The sequence below is a fragment of the Mangifera indica genome, chromosome 5 (genome assembly GCF_011075055.1).
Source record: "Mangifera indica cultivar Alphonso chromosome 5, CATAS_Mindica_2.1, whole genome shotgun sequence".
NCBI lineage: Eukaryota > Viridiplantae > Streptophyta > Magnoliopsida > Sapindales > Anacardiaceae > Mangifera > Mangifera indica.
This window is the reverse complement of record NC_058141.1, coordinates 11001233-11015043: the sequence shown is the minus strand read 5'-3', so window position 1 is coordinate 11015043 and position 13811 is coordinate 11001233. Positions and strand designations below refer to the sequence as shown.

The 13811-nt window shown below is 34.7% G+C and overlaps 3 protein-coding genes across 4 annotated transcripts; all 3 read left to right on the top strand.

The window, feature by feature from the left end:
• The first annotated feature begins 579 nt into the window (after positions 1-579).
• LOC123215719 (putative pentatricopeptide repeat-containing protein At5g08310, mitochondrial) lies at positions 580-4415 on the top strand. Of its 2 annotated transcripts, none has more exons than XM_044635928.1 (2): positions 580-3799; positions 3933-4415. In XM_044635928.1, exon 1 carries the CDS (start codon positions 1145-1147, stop codon positions 3623-3625), a length of 2481 nt encoding a protein of 826 aa, XP_044491863.1. In that variant the 5' UTR covers positions 580-1144; the 3' UTR covers positions 3626-3799; positions 3933-4415. The 2 variants fall into 2 exon arrangements, with proteins under 2 accessions (XP_044491863.1, XP_044491864.1); XM_044635929.1 differs by having other exon boundaries at positions 3897-4415.
• Positions 4416-6359: 1944 nt separating this feature from the next.
• On the top strand, positions 6360-9871 carry LOC123215720. The gene is made up of 3 exons (XM_044635930.1): positions 6360-6891; positions 8176-8716; positions 9423-9871. Exons 1-3 carry the CDS (start codon positions 6451-6453, stop codon positions 9734-9736), a joined length of 1296 nt encoding a protein of 431 aa, XP_044491865.1. The 5' UTR covers positions 6360-6450; the 3' UTR covers positions 9737-9871.
• Positions 9872-10440: 569 nt separating this feature from the next.
• Positions 10441-12223, top strand: LOC123215949 (pentatricopeptide repeat-containing protein At5g08305). Its single transcript, XM_044636268.1, has one exon. The coding sequence runs from the start codon at positions 10571-10573 to the stop codon at positions 12179-12181; it is 1611 nt and encodes a 536-aa protein (XP_044492203.1). The 5' UTR covers positions 10441-10570; the 3' UTR covers positions 12182-12223.
• Positions 12224-13811: the final 1588 nt, after the last annotated feature.

The following is a 13811-nucleotide window of genomic DNA, read 5'->3' as shown; positions in this document are numbered from 1 at the left end:
TATCACTTATTTCCGTTAATATCTGTCAATATTTTTTTGTTAGTTTTCAAATTAAATTACTGATTTACCCCTATTCAGAGGATGATTTCCAAATACTCAATTACAGTTCAAAACACGTAAATCCATCTTACAAACATTGAACTATCTTAAAAATATTTTTTAATGCTTGATTTCTCCTTTCTCGACTCTTTGAATTTCCATCTCCGACTAGAAAAAAAATTGAAAGACAGTTGGATATGGAAATTCAAGCATTTAAAAAAAAAAAATGACAGAAAGTTTCCTCATTGAGATGGGTTTGAAAGAAAGTTGGAGATGGAAAATCTCTCTTTCTCCTTTCAAAGAGGAGTTTGAATTTCCATCTCCGACTAAAACTACGTCAACATCCAATTGACTTTTGTTGTTCTTCTTTTCTCTGCAAGACATCATCATCACCGTCTCACAAATCAGGGTAAAATATTGCATTTCCTTCTTCCGCTATGTCCCTCTCACCCACCTCCATATTTATACCACTTCCACAGTTCCACGCTTTTGTCCATTTCTCACAATCTTTTCACCTTTCTTCCTCCTTTGGTGACCATCAATAGTTACAGCCGTCCACCACGTCTGGATGGTGATTAATCTGTCAATTGGACGTTGACATATGTTACCTACAAAAACAGGGTATGGAAAACTTATGAAAGAAGATTTTAGTCAGAGATGGAAATTAAAAAAGGGGAGATTTTCTGGGTTTGGTGAGACAAGAAAGGAAAAAAAGAAGCATTCAAAAAAAAAAAAATCGAAGGAAGGGTTTATGTTTGCGAGACAGGTTTACGTTTTTCAAGTTAAAATTGAGCATTTGGGAATATTTTTCAGTTGTGGTAAATCTGTAATTGAATTGAAGACTAACAGAATATATTAATGGGACAAACAGATATCGGTAATGGGTAAGTGTTTGGCTTTATCAAACTTAATGGTGGGAATTGTCATTTCAGTAAACCTTGGGTGGGAAATATGATTTGGCCTTATTTTTATGTAGTAAGAACATAAAAGAGCAGAGAAAGAAATAGGTATTTTCTCGCACAATTATTTAACAATAGCTTCTGTGTTTGAGACAAAGGGCTTATCTGTTCTGTAAATCATCAGCTCTTACAAATTCATCAATCACATGAAGCCTTATACCCTTTTTGCCAAAAGGCTCAGTTTTAGCTCAAAATTTCAAAGACTCATTTCCACTAAATCACAGAACAGCTCTAATTTTCCCTCAGATATTGTAAATGTCACTGATGAGTTCGTTTCTGTCTTCACCAAACGACCCTTCTGTCCAAACAACCCAGAATTGATCAATCTTGCGCCAAAGCTTAACAATCAAGTTGTTGAAACTGTGTTGAATAATTTCAAGAGCTGGAGAGTAGCGTACATGTTCTTTATTTGGGCATCAAGTCAAAATGGGTATAGGCACAATATATATGCTTACAATGCCATGGCTTCAGTTCTGTCACGTGCTCGACAAAATGCCCCACTCAAGGTTTTGGCTCAAGATGTTGTGAATTCTCGTTGTTTTATGTCACCTGGAGCTTTGGGATTCTTCATTAGGTGTTTGGGTAGCTTAGGATTAGTTGAAGAAGCAAATATGTTGTTTGATCAAGTTAAAATGATGGGTCTCTGTGTTCCAAATATATATAGCTACAATTGTTTGCTAGAGGCAATTTCTAAGTCTACCTCAACTGACTTAGTTGAGATGAGATTGAAAGAAATGCGTGAACACGGGTGCGGTTATGATAAGTACACTCTGACGCCCGTGTTGCAGGTTTATTGCAATTCTGGGGAGTTTGAGAAGGCTTTGAGTGTTTTCAATGAGATTTATAATCAGGGTTGGGTTGATGAACATGTGTTTTATATCTTGGTGATGTCTTTTACGAAATGGGGTGAGGTGGAAAAGGCATGTGAGTTGATTGAAACAATGGAAGACTGCAATGTGAGACTAAATGAAAAAACATTCTGCTTGTTGATTCATGGGTTTCTAAGGGAGTCTAGAGTAGACAAAGGCTTACAATTATTTGATAAAATGAAGAAATCAGGTTTTGTTCCTGATATATTGATTTACGATGTGATGATTGGAGGATTATGTAAGTGTAAAGAATATGGGAAAGCATTACAACTGTACTTGGAAATGAAGGAATCAGGAACAAAACCTGACGTTGGGATACTTTCAAAGCTTATATCTTCTTGTGGTGATGAAGGAGAATTGACCCATCTAATTGATGAAAGTTGGGATGCAATGGATGACAAAACTATAACTGTGCTTTCCAATTCTGTCATGACTGTTCTTGTCAACAGTGGCTCAGTTGATAAAGCTTATAGTCTCCTTCAGGCCATGATCAAGGGTGAACCTATTGCCAATGTTGGGGTACAAATGCTCTTGAACTTTAAGGGTACAATATCCCCAAATACCTCCTCGTTCAGTATTGTTATTGATAAATTACTACAGGACGGCAAGTTGGATTTGGCCCTAAGTCTATTTCAAGACATGATTCGGATTGGTTGTAAGCAAAATGTTTTACTTTATAACAATTTGATTTACGGTCTATGCAATTCAGATAGAGTGGAAGAAAGTTATGAGCTTTTGGAAGAAATGGAGCAATCAGGTTTTGAACCAACTCACTTTACCTACAACTCAATATTTGGCTGCTTATGTAGGAGGCAAGATATTTTAGGAGCCCTTAATCTGGTGAGGAAAATGCGTGCTCATGGACATGAACCATGGACAAAGCATTGTACCTTCCTTATTAAAGCACTATGTAAAAATGGCAAAGTTGGGGATGCTTGTAAATTTCTTTCTGACATGGTTCAAGAAGGATTCCTACCTGATACAATTTCCTATTCGGCTGTTATGAATGGTTTGATAAATAATCAAGAAGTTGATCAAGCTTTGGAGCTTTTCCACAATATATGTGCTAGTGGATATTGTCCTGATGTAGTAGCTTATAACATAATGATAAAAGGACTTTGTAAGGCCCGGAGAATTGCAGAGTCTGAGAACCTTCTGAATGAAATGATTATGAAGGGGCTTATTCCCTCAGTCATCACGTACAACTTGATGATTGATGGATGGTGTAAAACTGGTGATATTGATCAGGCCATGTTTTGCCTTTCCCAGATGTGTGGAAAAGAAAGGGAGCCAAATGTGATTACTTACACAACTTTAATAGATGGGTTATGCAATGCTGGAAGACCTGATGATGCTCTCATGCTTTGGAATGAAATGAGGGGAAGAGGGTGTGTTCCCAACAGAATTGCTTTCATGGCCCTTATTAATGGTCTTTGCAAGTCTGGTAGGCCCAAGGCAGCTCTAGTTCATTTACGTGCAATGAAAGAGCAAGGAATGAAGCCTGACATTTTTGTTTATGTAGCATTATTAAGTGCTTTTCTTTCTGACCTAAACCCACTTTTGGCTTTAGAGATATTAAAAGAAATGGTTGATGAAAGAAACTTTCCAGATCCCCTTGATAAGAACTACAGGGTCGTCAAGGATGTGGTATTTAAATTGGCAGAAGACACCCAAACTTCTTTACATGTAAAAAATCTTGTTAAAGAGGGCAGCATCCCAGCCATTAATCTTTCTGACTTTGGAAGTGAAGATGGATGATAGTGCATTATTTGATCAAGATAATTTGGAATGTATTTTCATCCACATTAGGCACCTGTGAGTCTGTGACTGCCTGAGCCTGAGACTGAATTTAAATTTGGACAGTGGCTGATGACATGGTTGGAAGTCAGTCATTCAAGAAGCAAAACAGATATATTGTAATTCAAAATTTGTGTAAGTAATTTAACTATGAAAAACTAATTTTGTTTTAATTATTGTAATCTTCAGTAGGTGATGGATATTTAAGAGTTGAATATTGTTTTATGCGTAGAATAATTACTGGAGAGAATTTGACTCTCAACTGCAGATAAGGAATGGAGGTTGCCGAAAATGCAGAGGAAAAGAATGGCACGTGAAGGAAAAACAGCATCACAAATTTAATTTCATGCCTGCAGCATTAATGGTTATAAAGTGACTCATGGACCTGATCATAATTGAGGCTACTGCTCCATGTCTTTCTTCTTCGTCCTGGTTAACAAGCAAAGGTACCAAAACTAAAAGTACAATCTTCAATCTTCAACATCAGCCTCAGCCTATATCTTTTACCATGCCATGTTGTATTAACAAGATACATATGTGTGTAAAAATCCTGCATAAACTTAAATATAATTTGTTGTTGGTTTGGTAAGGAAAATCTGCAATGAATTTCCTTGATCTGTTTGTGGTCGCAATTATGCCAGTTAAAGTAATCTTGATTACTGCTCTTGGCTTATTGCTTGCATTAGATCGTATGGATCTGTTGGGACAAAATGCCAGGCGCCATCTAAATAATGTTTTTGATTGGAATACATTGTAGACATGGCACTTGTTAGGGTGGATACGAATCAGATCGAGGTCGAATACTCCCTAGTTCAAATTTAGTTCGAATGCAAAATGGTTTGGTTCAAGTTCAACAAATCAAAATTAAAAATTGTTTAAGTTTAGTTTGAATAAAAATTAATTTGAATTCATAGTTTAAATTGATGGTTTGAATTCATGACTTGTTTCGGCTCAAATCCATAATTTGAATGGATAATTTAAATTTGTGGTTTTGATTCATGACTTGAGTTTATATCTCATTGATAAAACAATGTCATTTTACTCAAATAATAGACAAAACTATCAATTCGAGTCATGAATTTGCAAAGAAGTGAATTACGAATTCTAACCACTTAATTGGACAATAAATTTGAGCTTAATCAAATTGAGTTTTAGAAATGATTCAAAATTTTCAATGCGAATTTGAATAAATGAAATCAAAACTAAGTCTAATTAATTGTCTCTTTCTAAGTTAAATTGATTGCAGAATTTCACGGACTTGGATCTTTTCTTATCGGATTAATAAATTTGGGGTCGGGTATCCAAGAGACAAATTTTCTAATTTTTATTTTATTTTGAAATTAAAATAAAGAAAAGGAGTGAGACTGAGATCGGAATATCATCGTTATTCACGGATGGAATCTTTATATGCGAAGTTGGGAAGATGGAAATATTTTCCATTTGAAAAAAAGACAAAAGATGAACATATGTAAAAATCTAAGATAGTAAAAATCGTGAAGAACATGTCATAAATGTCTTACATATTAATGAGAATAAAAAAAACTTGATCAAATGATACAAATCTTAGTTTTGATATATCTTCGAATAGAATAAGAAAAATTATAGCCAAAGAAAATGTGGTTACGAGTCTCCTCACTTAACTTATCTCGTTATTTCTTTGATAATAATATTATAAATTAGTTTTTAATTTTTGTCCATATTGAGTTCCTTAAAGGATAAATAGATAAAATAAATGTTTACTTTTGTTTTGTGTGAAGTTTGTTTTTTGGGAAATGGTATTGTGGGTAATTTAGTTAGAAATTATGATCAAAAGTGCAATCCCAAGACAAAAGGAAGAAGGTATGTTTTCATCGACTTCACTGTGAATTCCGTAAATAATCTATAATATGCAACAAATATAAAAAAAAATTAAAAAAAATGATAAACTTGATTCCTTAAAAGGAAATCTGGCTTGAGAGTACCCTCCTTATCGAGAGGTATAAGAAGACTGAATTGATTTTGATGTAATCTATTAAACTTAAAGATTGTATCAAGTTTAAAGCTCACCTAGTGACGAGGTTTTTGACCTGAACCGATCTAAAAAATACATAAAGCCTATAACATAGTTCTATGTATATAAGATTGGATCATGTGGGGCTTTAAACCCATTAATTTTAATAAAAAATAATTTTTTTTATATTTTTAATTATTATGCAAACGATAACAAGTTAAGTTGGTCAACCCATGGGCCTGATGCCCAAGCCCGTGACCATTACAGTATAAACCGAACCCTTTTAGGTCTGGTCATTTTTTCATAATTTAGACCAAATCATAGGTGGGTTTAACCCATTTGATATATCTACTCTCATCACATAATATATATATATATATATATATATATATATATATTTTTTTTATTATTATATGAGTTTTTGATGATGCATATTTATACATTAAACTTAACCAGATGAACTTCATAATATTTTTTAGATTTAATTTCACACCTTCTTGAATTGTAGCCACGTCTCCACCCGAGAATCCCATGATGGATGTTTCAGGTCAACTTTCTTAAAAACGAACAAGCTGAAAGAACAGTCTTGTAATCGTACCTGTCTCAGCGGTTTGGATTCTTCCTCAATTCCAAAACCTTCAAGCCGCCCTTTCCCTTTAAATTAACGTTTTCTCCATATGACACCTTCTTTTCAACTATTTCATTCATTCATTCATTTCGGTCACCCCACAACATATACCACCTTCACTTACAGTTATAGCAATCTTTTCTTTTTCCTCCTTCGATCTAAGCAACCATGGCAAAAAATTTAGATTTAGACTATGCCTACCAAACCAGGCCTCCTAGTTTCTTGAACACTATCTTCATGTACACTGTGAACATGGCTGCTAAGTCTCTTGTTTCAGTGGCACAAACCTCCAAATTAGCTCAAGACACAGATAAGAAGTGGAAGACAACTGATCATTTGAAGTTCATGGTTATGCTCATGACTTGGGGTATTGTGTGGGTTCTTAGGGTTTTGATGGATCATTTCCCGTTGATTACATATTCATCTTCTTATCTTCTCCAAGGATTCTCTTCATCTCTAGGATCCTTTTACTCTTTGATACCATCATCTTTATCTCCTCCTTCTTCATCCTTGTCCTTATTGCCTTCCTCTGGCTCTTCACTTGAAGAAATTCTCTATGAAGAAGTTGATGGACCCTCCATTAAAGCCCTTGGCAGATCACTCACACATGTGAGTTCCATCTCTAGCTTCCCAATTATATTCTCTGGCATTGTTTGACATTTCCTTTAAACTAATTTATATATATGCTTTAGAATATACACTAATATTGATAAAATTTTCTATAAATTGAATTTTTTCGGTCAGATTTTGGAACCTTATAGTGTTTTGGAACTTGGGTTTTGCTCATTTTCAGTCATTCAATATATTGTTTTTGTGTGAACTTACGAGATTAGTCTTTAACGTCGAAATTTTCCTTAAAAGTAGGCACCATTTGTTTCTTATCAAAATGATTTACACAGGATATCACATAGAACAAAAGTAATACGTTATCCATGATAGAGAGGGAAATATGCCACGTATCCAACCTTTCAACAGTGGCGAAACATTTGGATTTTCAAGCACACTGTTACACAAGTCATCTGTTAGGCTTTCGCTTCGGTATTCACATTAACAATCTAGTGCAACATATTCTTTTTTCAGATCATTTCTTAACACTTGTTATTTTTAGTAAACGTATAGAATGGACCACATTTTTGGCGGTAGGTCTTATTCCTTGTTAATATCCAAAATCCGCCCACCATATTCAATTCCATCCTCTAAGATTGACACGTACTTCAGAACATGCAGGTTTCGAAGTTCCCAGTCTTGCCACCTCTTAATCTCCTCACATTTCTTGGGGCAATTAGAAACAGATATTACAATATATATAATAAAACTATGGATAGATATTTTCAAGTATATAATATTAAATATTAAGATAATGTGTTATTATATGATTAGATATTTTGAATTAAAAATAAATAATGTTTAATGATATAATGACTTATCATCTGTTCTCCATCTTTTGCACATAATAATTCATGCTAACATATAAGATTTTCTTCAATGTGTATTGCAATTTGTTATCGTTTTGATAGGTGAAAGAAAATTAAAAGTAAACCTATTGATTTAAGAAATGGTATTAATTAGCATTGGCTTCCTAATCTCAGACAACTTGTAAAAACCTCGCTTCAAGAAAGCTTGATTCCTTTTTCTTTTCTTTATTTTGCTTACTCCTTATTGTTGATGGGAGTATTCCAACTTCCAACTGATTTAACTTGTTCCAAGGTTGTTGTAGTTGTAGCATTAAACTTTGCTATTAATTTTAATACCTTCCTTTGTACAGTAGCTATAGCACTTCCCTCTTGTATGCTAATGGATTTGAAATTGTTTCTTGAACTTTTTAATTTACAGTATTATTCAACATGTTACCGATAGATATATGATCTCTAATTCTCTATGGTGCATGTACAGATTTTGGCCCTCCTAAATGACATACCCGCCACTTCAAGTAAATACCAGTTTGCAATGACAATGGCTGACACAATAATGGAAGACAATGCCCATCACCATCATTCTGAACTCCTCCAAGTCAATCAAGCTGCTCTATCTTTAGCATTCGGTCGTACTTTAGCACTTCTATATCGGTCCCTTCAAATTACAACCCAATCCCAAGACAACTTCGGCGGTTGGCCCTTTCGCACCATCAAGGCACTGCCCTTCGGTTCTTACGTTGCGCCATGCGTTAAGGGACTGAGTTTCTGCTTCAACACAGTGATGTCTTTGGTTGACAGAGGCGTGTCTCAGTTGCACAAGAAGAAGGAAGAAGGAGCAGACGAGTATGGCGAAGTGATGGCAGAGAAATTGGCACATGAATTGTTGTGGATAACAAACAGACTAAGGGCTTATGGAGCTGTCGATCAGGCCTTGGTGCAGTGGAGCCATGCATCCGCTCTTGCTTCTCTTTCTCTCACAGCTACACCCAGAGTCCAGGGCATCATTCTTAAGATTTCAGGTATGATTGACTCTTTCTCCATGAAGAAAAATATACATTGGATCCGAATATAGGTAATAACACAATTTTCCAATGATGTAAAAGTTGTTGGTTCAACATAAAAGCTAGGAAGCACGGAAACTTATCCCATGGTGTGATTCTGTGTTTTGGAAACGTTTTCATTTCCAAAACGCTCTGAAACTAGTATAAAATATTTTGGGACTATTTCAAAAATATAGATAAAATTTGAAAGACATTTTAGACATTTTTTTTTTTTAATTTTTTAATCAATTAAAAATTGATTTAATATATTACCCTAACTTTGATTTTATCTTTTCTCCTCCCTAATATCTAATTTCTCTTTTTTCTGGTATGTTAAAACTCATTTCATCTCTATCTAAGATTTTTTTAACTGTTTGCAAACGCTCAAAAAATCAGTTTAGTTAAATTTAATATAAACTTTTTATTTGATTGTTGGTTGATAGATCATATTACATGAGTGCATGCCATACTTTTGCCAAAAAGTTATTGCATTGTTATTTAAAAAAACAGGTTGTAGTATTTATAAAAAAAATTCTTATATTTTTACATATTTTCGTTTTTTATTTTTTAAAAAATACGTTTCGACGATCCTGTTAAAATAAAAATATTTTTGCTCCAAATAATTGTTGGGCACTAAGTACTACAGCAATAAAAAGGAAATTAATGGGTTTTCTTCTTCTCACAGGTATACTATTCGGAGATCTGAATCAGCAGGATGACTACTTGATCACAAGGGAAGTAAAGTTCAAGTTACTAGTGCTATGGATTCCATTGTTCTGCCATGCAAATAATGGTGTTGCTTATCCAATCTTGTCTAGCTTTGAGAAGGTTGAGATACAAAGAGCAATGAATGAGGCCATCTCCAGCTTGCCTGCAATTGATCAAGAAGTGATCCTCACAAATTGGGTACAAGACTTTGCAGTTTCAGCCTCAGATTGGCCAAATCTTCAACTTTCTTATGATCGATGGTGCCAATCTGCTCGCCAGATGCTTACATGAATTTACAATCCGAAACATTTCTATTGCATTTCTGTTTTATAAATAAATAAAAGCATGCACGTGCATCTGCAGCTGCAAGCCCTGTGTTGTCTATAATTGTTATATGTAATAATGCCAGCAGCTTTATTTACTCAAGTAGTTTGTTTGTAGAGTAAGTGTGATTATATTGTGTGTCCCCAGGTAGAATATTAAATCTTTTATATGTATATATATTCAAGAATTAGAGGTGATAAGGGAACCAAATACCTTAATTTTTGTCTCTGTCTTATCCCCGAAATGGGGATGACAAGTATCTTCACCCTGTCTTCGGAAAAAAAAAAAAAAATCTCTCAATTTTCCATCCCAATCCCTATAGGAAAATTTTTCTATACTTTTCTCTTATCATCTTTATTAAAAAATAATAAAATATTTAATAAACATTAAAATATATTTATAATAATATAAAAATTTTAAGAGTTATTTAATATTTAACTGCAGAGATTTCAACTATCTCTGTTTTCGTTTTTATCAAAAAATTCTGTCTCTGCTTAAAAAGAAACAGACCGAAAATCCGGCCTTAGAGGGCAAATTGTCATATCTAGCCCCAAGCGAAGAAAGAAATTAAGAAAAATAATATATTTATATATTAAATATATTTATTTTTTAAATCAATTCGTCATTGTAATTTGATCCTTACGATATCTCAAGGCTAGTACTAAGACCGCTTGATCCCGTCAATACTTACAGAATAAACATTTCAACTAAATTTTCTGCATCTAAAGTTCACTTCCCTTATATGTATGTATAGATTTTGGACAGTGTTTTTGAGGTTTCGGAAGAATTTATCTTCTGTAAATGGTGGGTGTTCCACTGGTATCTAAAAGTCTAATCACTCTCCTTGATAAATGCAAATCATTGCATTCACTCAAACAACTTCATGCTTTGTTAATCACTCTTGATCTCTGCCAAGATGACCCATTTCTATCTAAATTTTTCTCTTTTACTGCACTCTCTTATCCTGCTAACATCGATTACTCATGTAGAATCTTGTTACATTTACAAAACCAATCAATCTTTTACTGGAACATTTTCGTTAGAGGTTACGCCAACGCCAAAAACCCAAATAAATCCATCTCTCTTTTTGTTAAAATGTTGCGACTTGGAATCTCACCAGACTATTTAACCTACCCATTTGTTATAAAGGCTTCTGCTCGCCTTTTGAAGCGAGAACTTGCCGTGGCAATTCACTGTCACACTGCAAAAACTGGGTATGAGTCCGATAGGTTTATTGCAAATTCTTTAATTCATTTGTATGGGTCATGTGGCGATATATTTTATGCCCGTAAGGTGTTCGATGGAATGTCTGTGAAGAACTTGGTTTCTTGGAATTCTATGTTGGATGGGTATGCCAAGTGCGGTAAAATGAATTTGGCAAGAGAAGTGTTTGATTTGATGCCAGAAAAGGATGTTGTGTCGTGGAGTTCTTTGATTGATGGATACGTTAAAAGTGGGGATTATAAAGAGGCAATGGCAATTTTTGAGGAAATGAGAGGTGTTGGTCCCAAGGCCAATGAGGTGACTATGGTGAGTGTGTTGTGTGCTTGTGCCCATTTAGGTGCGCTTGATCAAGGAAGAATGATGCATCAATATATGGTTGATAATGGATTGCCGTTGAATTTGGTTTTGAAAACTTCACTTGTTGATATGTATGCCAAATGCGGGGCAATCAATGAAGCGTTGCATGTATTTCGTGGAGTTAGATTGAATCAGAGCGATGTTTTGATATGGAATGCCATGATTGGAGGGCTTGCAGTGCATGGATTGGTTAAAGAGTCCCTTGAATTGTTCAAAGAAATGCAAATGTTTGGAATCACCCCAGATGAAATTACATTCTTGTGTTTATTAAGTGCTTGTGTCCATGGAGGTTTAGTTACTGAAGCTTGGTATATCTTTGATTGTCTTGGTAAATATGACATGACCCCTAAGAGTGAGCATTATGCTTGCCTAGTTGATGTTCTCTCGCGTGCTGGTCGAGTAGCAGAGGCGTACAATTTTGTGTGTCAAATGCCCGTGGAGCCTACAGCTTCGATGTTGGGTGCTCTGCTCACTGGATGTATGACCCATGGTAAATTGGATCTTGCGGAAATAGTTGGAAAGAAGCTTGTCGAGTTGGAACCAGATCATGATGGCAGATATGTGGGGTTGTCGAATGTTTATGCAGTTTCCAAACGCTGGGATGATGCAAGAACAATGAGGGAAGCCATGGAGTTGAGAGGAGTGAAAAAGTATCCTGGTTGTAGTTTTGTAGAGATGTTTGGAACTCTCCATAGATTCATTGCTCATGATAAAACTCATCCTTGTTCAGAAAAAATCTACATGATGCTAGATTTTATTGCAGGACAAATGAAACTTCATGTTTATCACGAAAATCAAGAACACCTTATGTATGATATGACAGGTATTTGAGTTGCTCATTTTTCTTTTCTATAAATGTCAATTAAAGTTTAATATTTCTTAAGTAGGTTTCTTATATATCTGGCTTTCTGAAAGAAGATAACTAAATTAACCTTGTAGTTTCAGAGTTTAAGGTAAACTAGAAAAGGTCAAAAGACTTGCTGTCAGAATGGGAGCTAGCTCTGTGCTTGTAGTAACAAAAATGATTAATATATGTTTTGTAATGGACATTTGTATATGACTCTAAATTAAAAGGGAGTTTCAAAAATGATCCCGGCGTTGGTTGCAACCATCGGCGCACTCAGTTTTCCGGCAGTGTGTACTACTTAAGCTGAATCATAATAACTATTCACTTAGCTACCTCAGGTAAGAAACTTGCAGATGAGAAACCGTATTTACTCGTTAGTGGGGAGGAAAGAGCGTGTCAGTCAAACACACAGTGGGGTCCGCAGAAAACAAGGGAGAAGCACAGCAGAACGTATGTAATCTTAAAATATTTATGAATCAGATGTATCATAAATGTCGTCTAGAAACATCAATCACCAATCACATCAGATGCACTGTTCAGAAGCCCAACAAAAGAACATAATGTATCAAAGGTTGGCAATGCTGAAAGTTTAAACCTGAAAGGCTCAGTGCAGTAGTGGCACATCGTGCCAGTGCTGGAGAAGATGATAAGACCAATCTGAGCATCACAAAGCACTGAAAGCTCATGAGTCTGCTTCAAAAGCCCAGCTCGTCGCTTGGAAAAAGGTGACTTGCCTAGTGGTCGGGTTGTCAATCCTGTTGATTGCTGTCTTTCCTCGTCCCATAATTGTCCCAAAGCTTTAATCTTCTCTACAACTAGTCAAATTAATTATGGAAATTTTATGTCTCTGATCTGTCATATAAATTTGTTCTAAAATTAATTGAAATAAATTGCTATAAAGAACATGAAGGTCCAAAAAAGGACTAGTTGACAAAAAGAATAAATTAATGAAATCAATGGCAAAATGATAAATGGGTGTAGTTCATAAATCCGAAGGGAGGAGAAGAGAGGTTGATTTGCCTGATGTTTCTGACCTTGCTTGTAAAGTTGGAAGGGTTTGTATTGTAGTAAAATGTTTATGAAGAACTCATATGCTATTATCTTTATATTTACACTACCTATTGCCTTTCTTATAGCCCATCGAATTCTGAACATCTACCAAATTGCACCTGATCATGGTCATGCATTAACTCCTACTTTAATTAATTATATTAATCTGATATAAATCATGTTATCTCCTCTTTCATTCACAGATAAAAAATAACTATATACATAGATAATCTTGTTTCTTGATTTGATTGAAGACTCATTTTGATTCTATGTATTACACCTAAGAGCAATGTTACACATATCCGGTTTTGAATACTTAATTGGGTATTCAAATACTAATTGTAGACAGATAATTGGTTACAAAAGTGTATTAATGTCAATGGGTGTAATCTGTGATGAGGAAGAAAGTTGTCATAGTTTCTGTTTCAAGAAAGCAAGAAAGAAGATAATTGTGACTGTTAATTAGTCTTTGCTCATTAACCTAAAATTTGCCAATTTTAGCAACCAAGGAAATAGTAAATCTAAAAGTAGTTTGAGTGATATTAGTTTAAAATATCTAATAAA

Coding starts and splice junctions, on each gene's coding strand:
- LOC123215719 (XM_044635928.1), top strand. CDS start 1,145: ATGAAGCCTTATACCCTTTTTGCCAAAAGGCTCAGTTTTAGCTCAAAA.
- LOC123215720 (XM_044635930.1), top strand. CDS start 6,451: ATGGCAAAAAATTTAGATTTAGACTATGCCTACCAAACCAGGCCTCCT. Junction 6,892..8,175: donor TTGGCAGATCACTCACACAT/GTGAGTTCCATC, acceptor GTGCATGTACAG/ATTTTGGCCCTCCTAAATGA. Junction 8,717..9,422: donor CATCATTCTTAAGATTTCAG/GTATGATTGACT, acceptor TTCTTCTCACAG/GTATACTATTCGGAGATCTG.
- LOC123215949 (XM_044636268.1), top strand. CDS start 10,571: ATGGTGGGTGTTCCACTGGTATCTAAAAGTCTAATCACTCTCCTTGAT.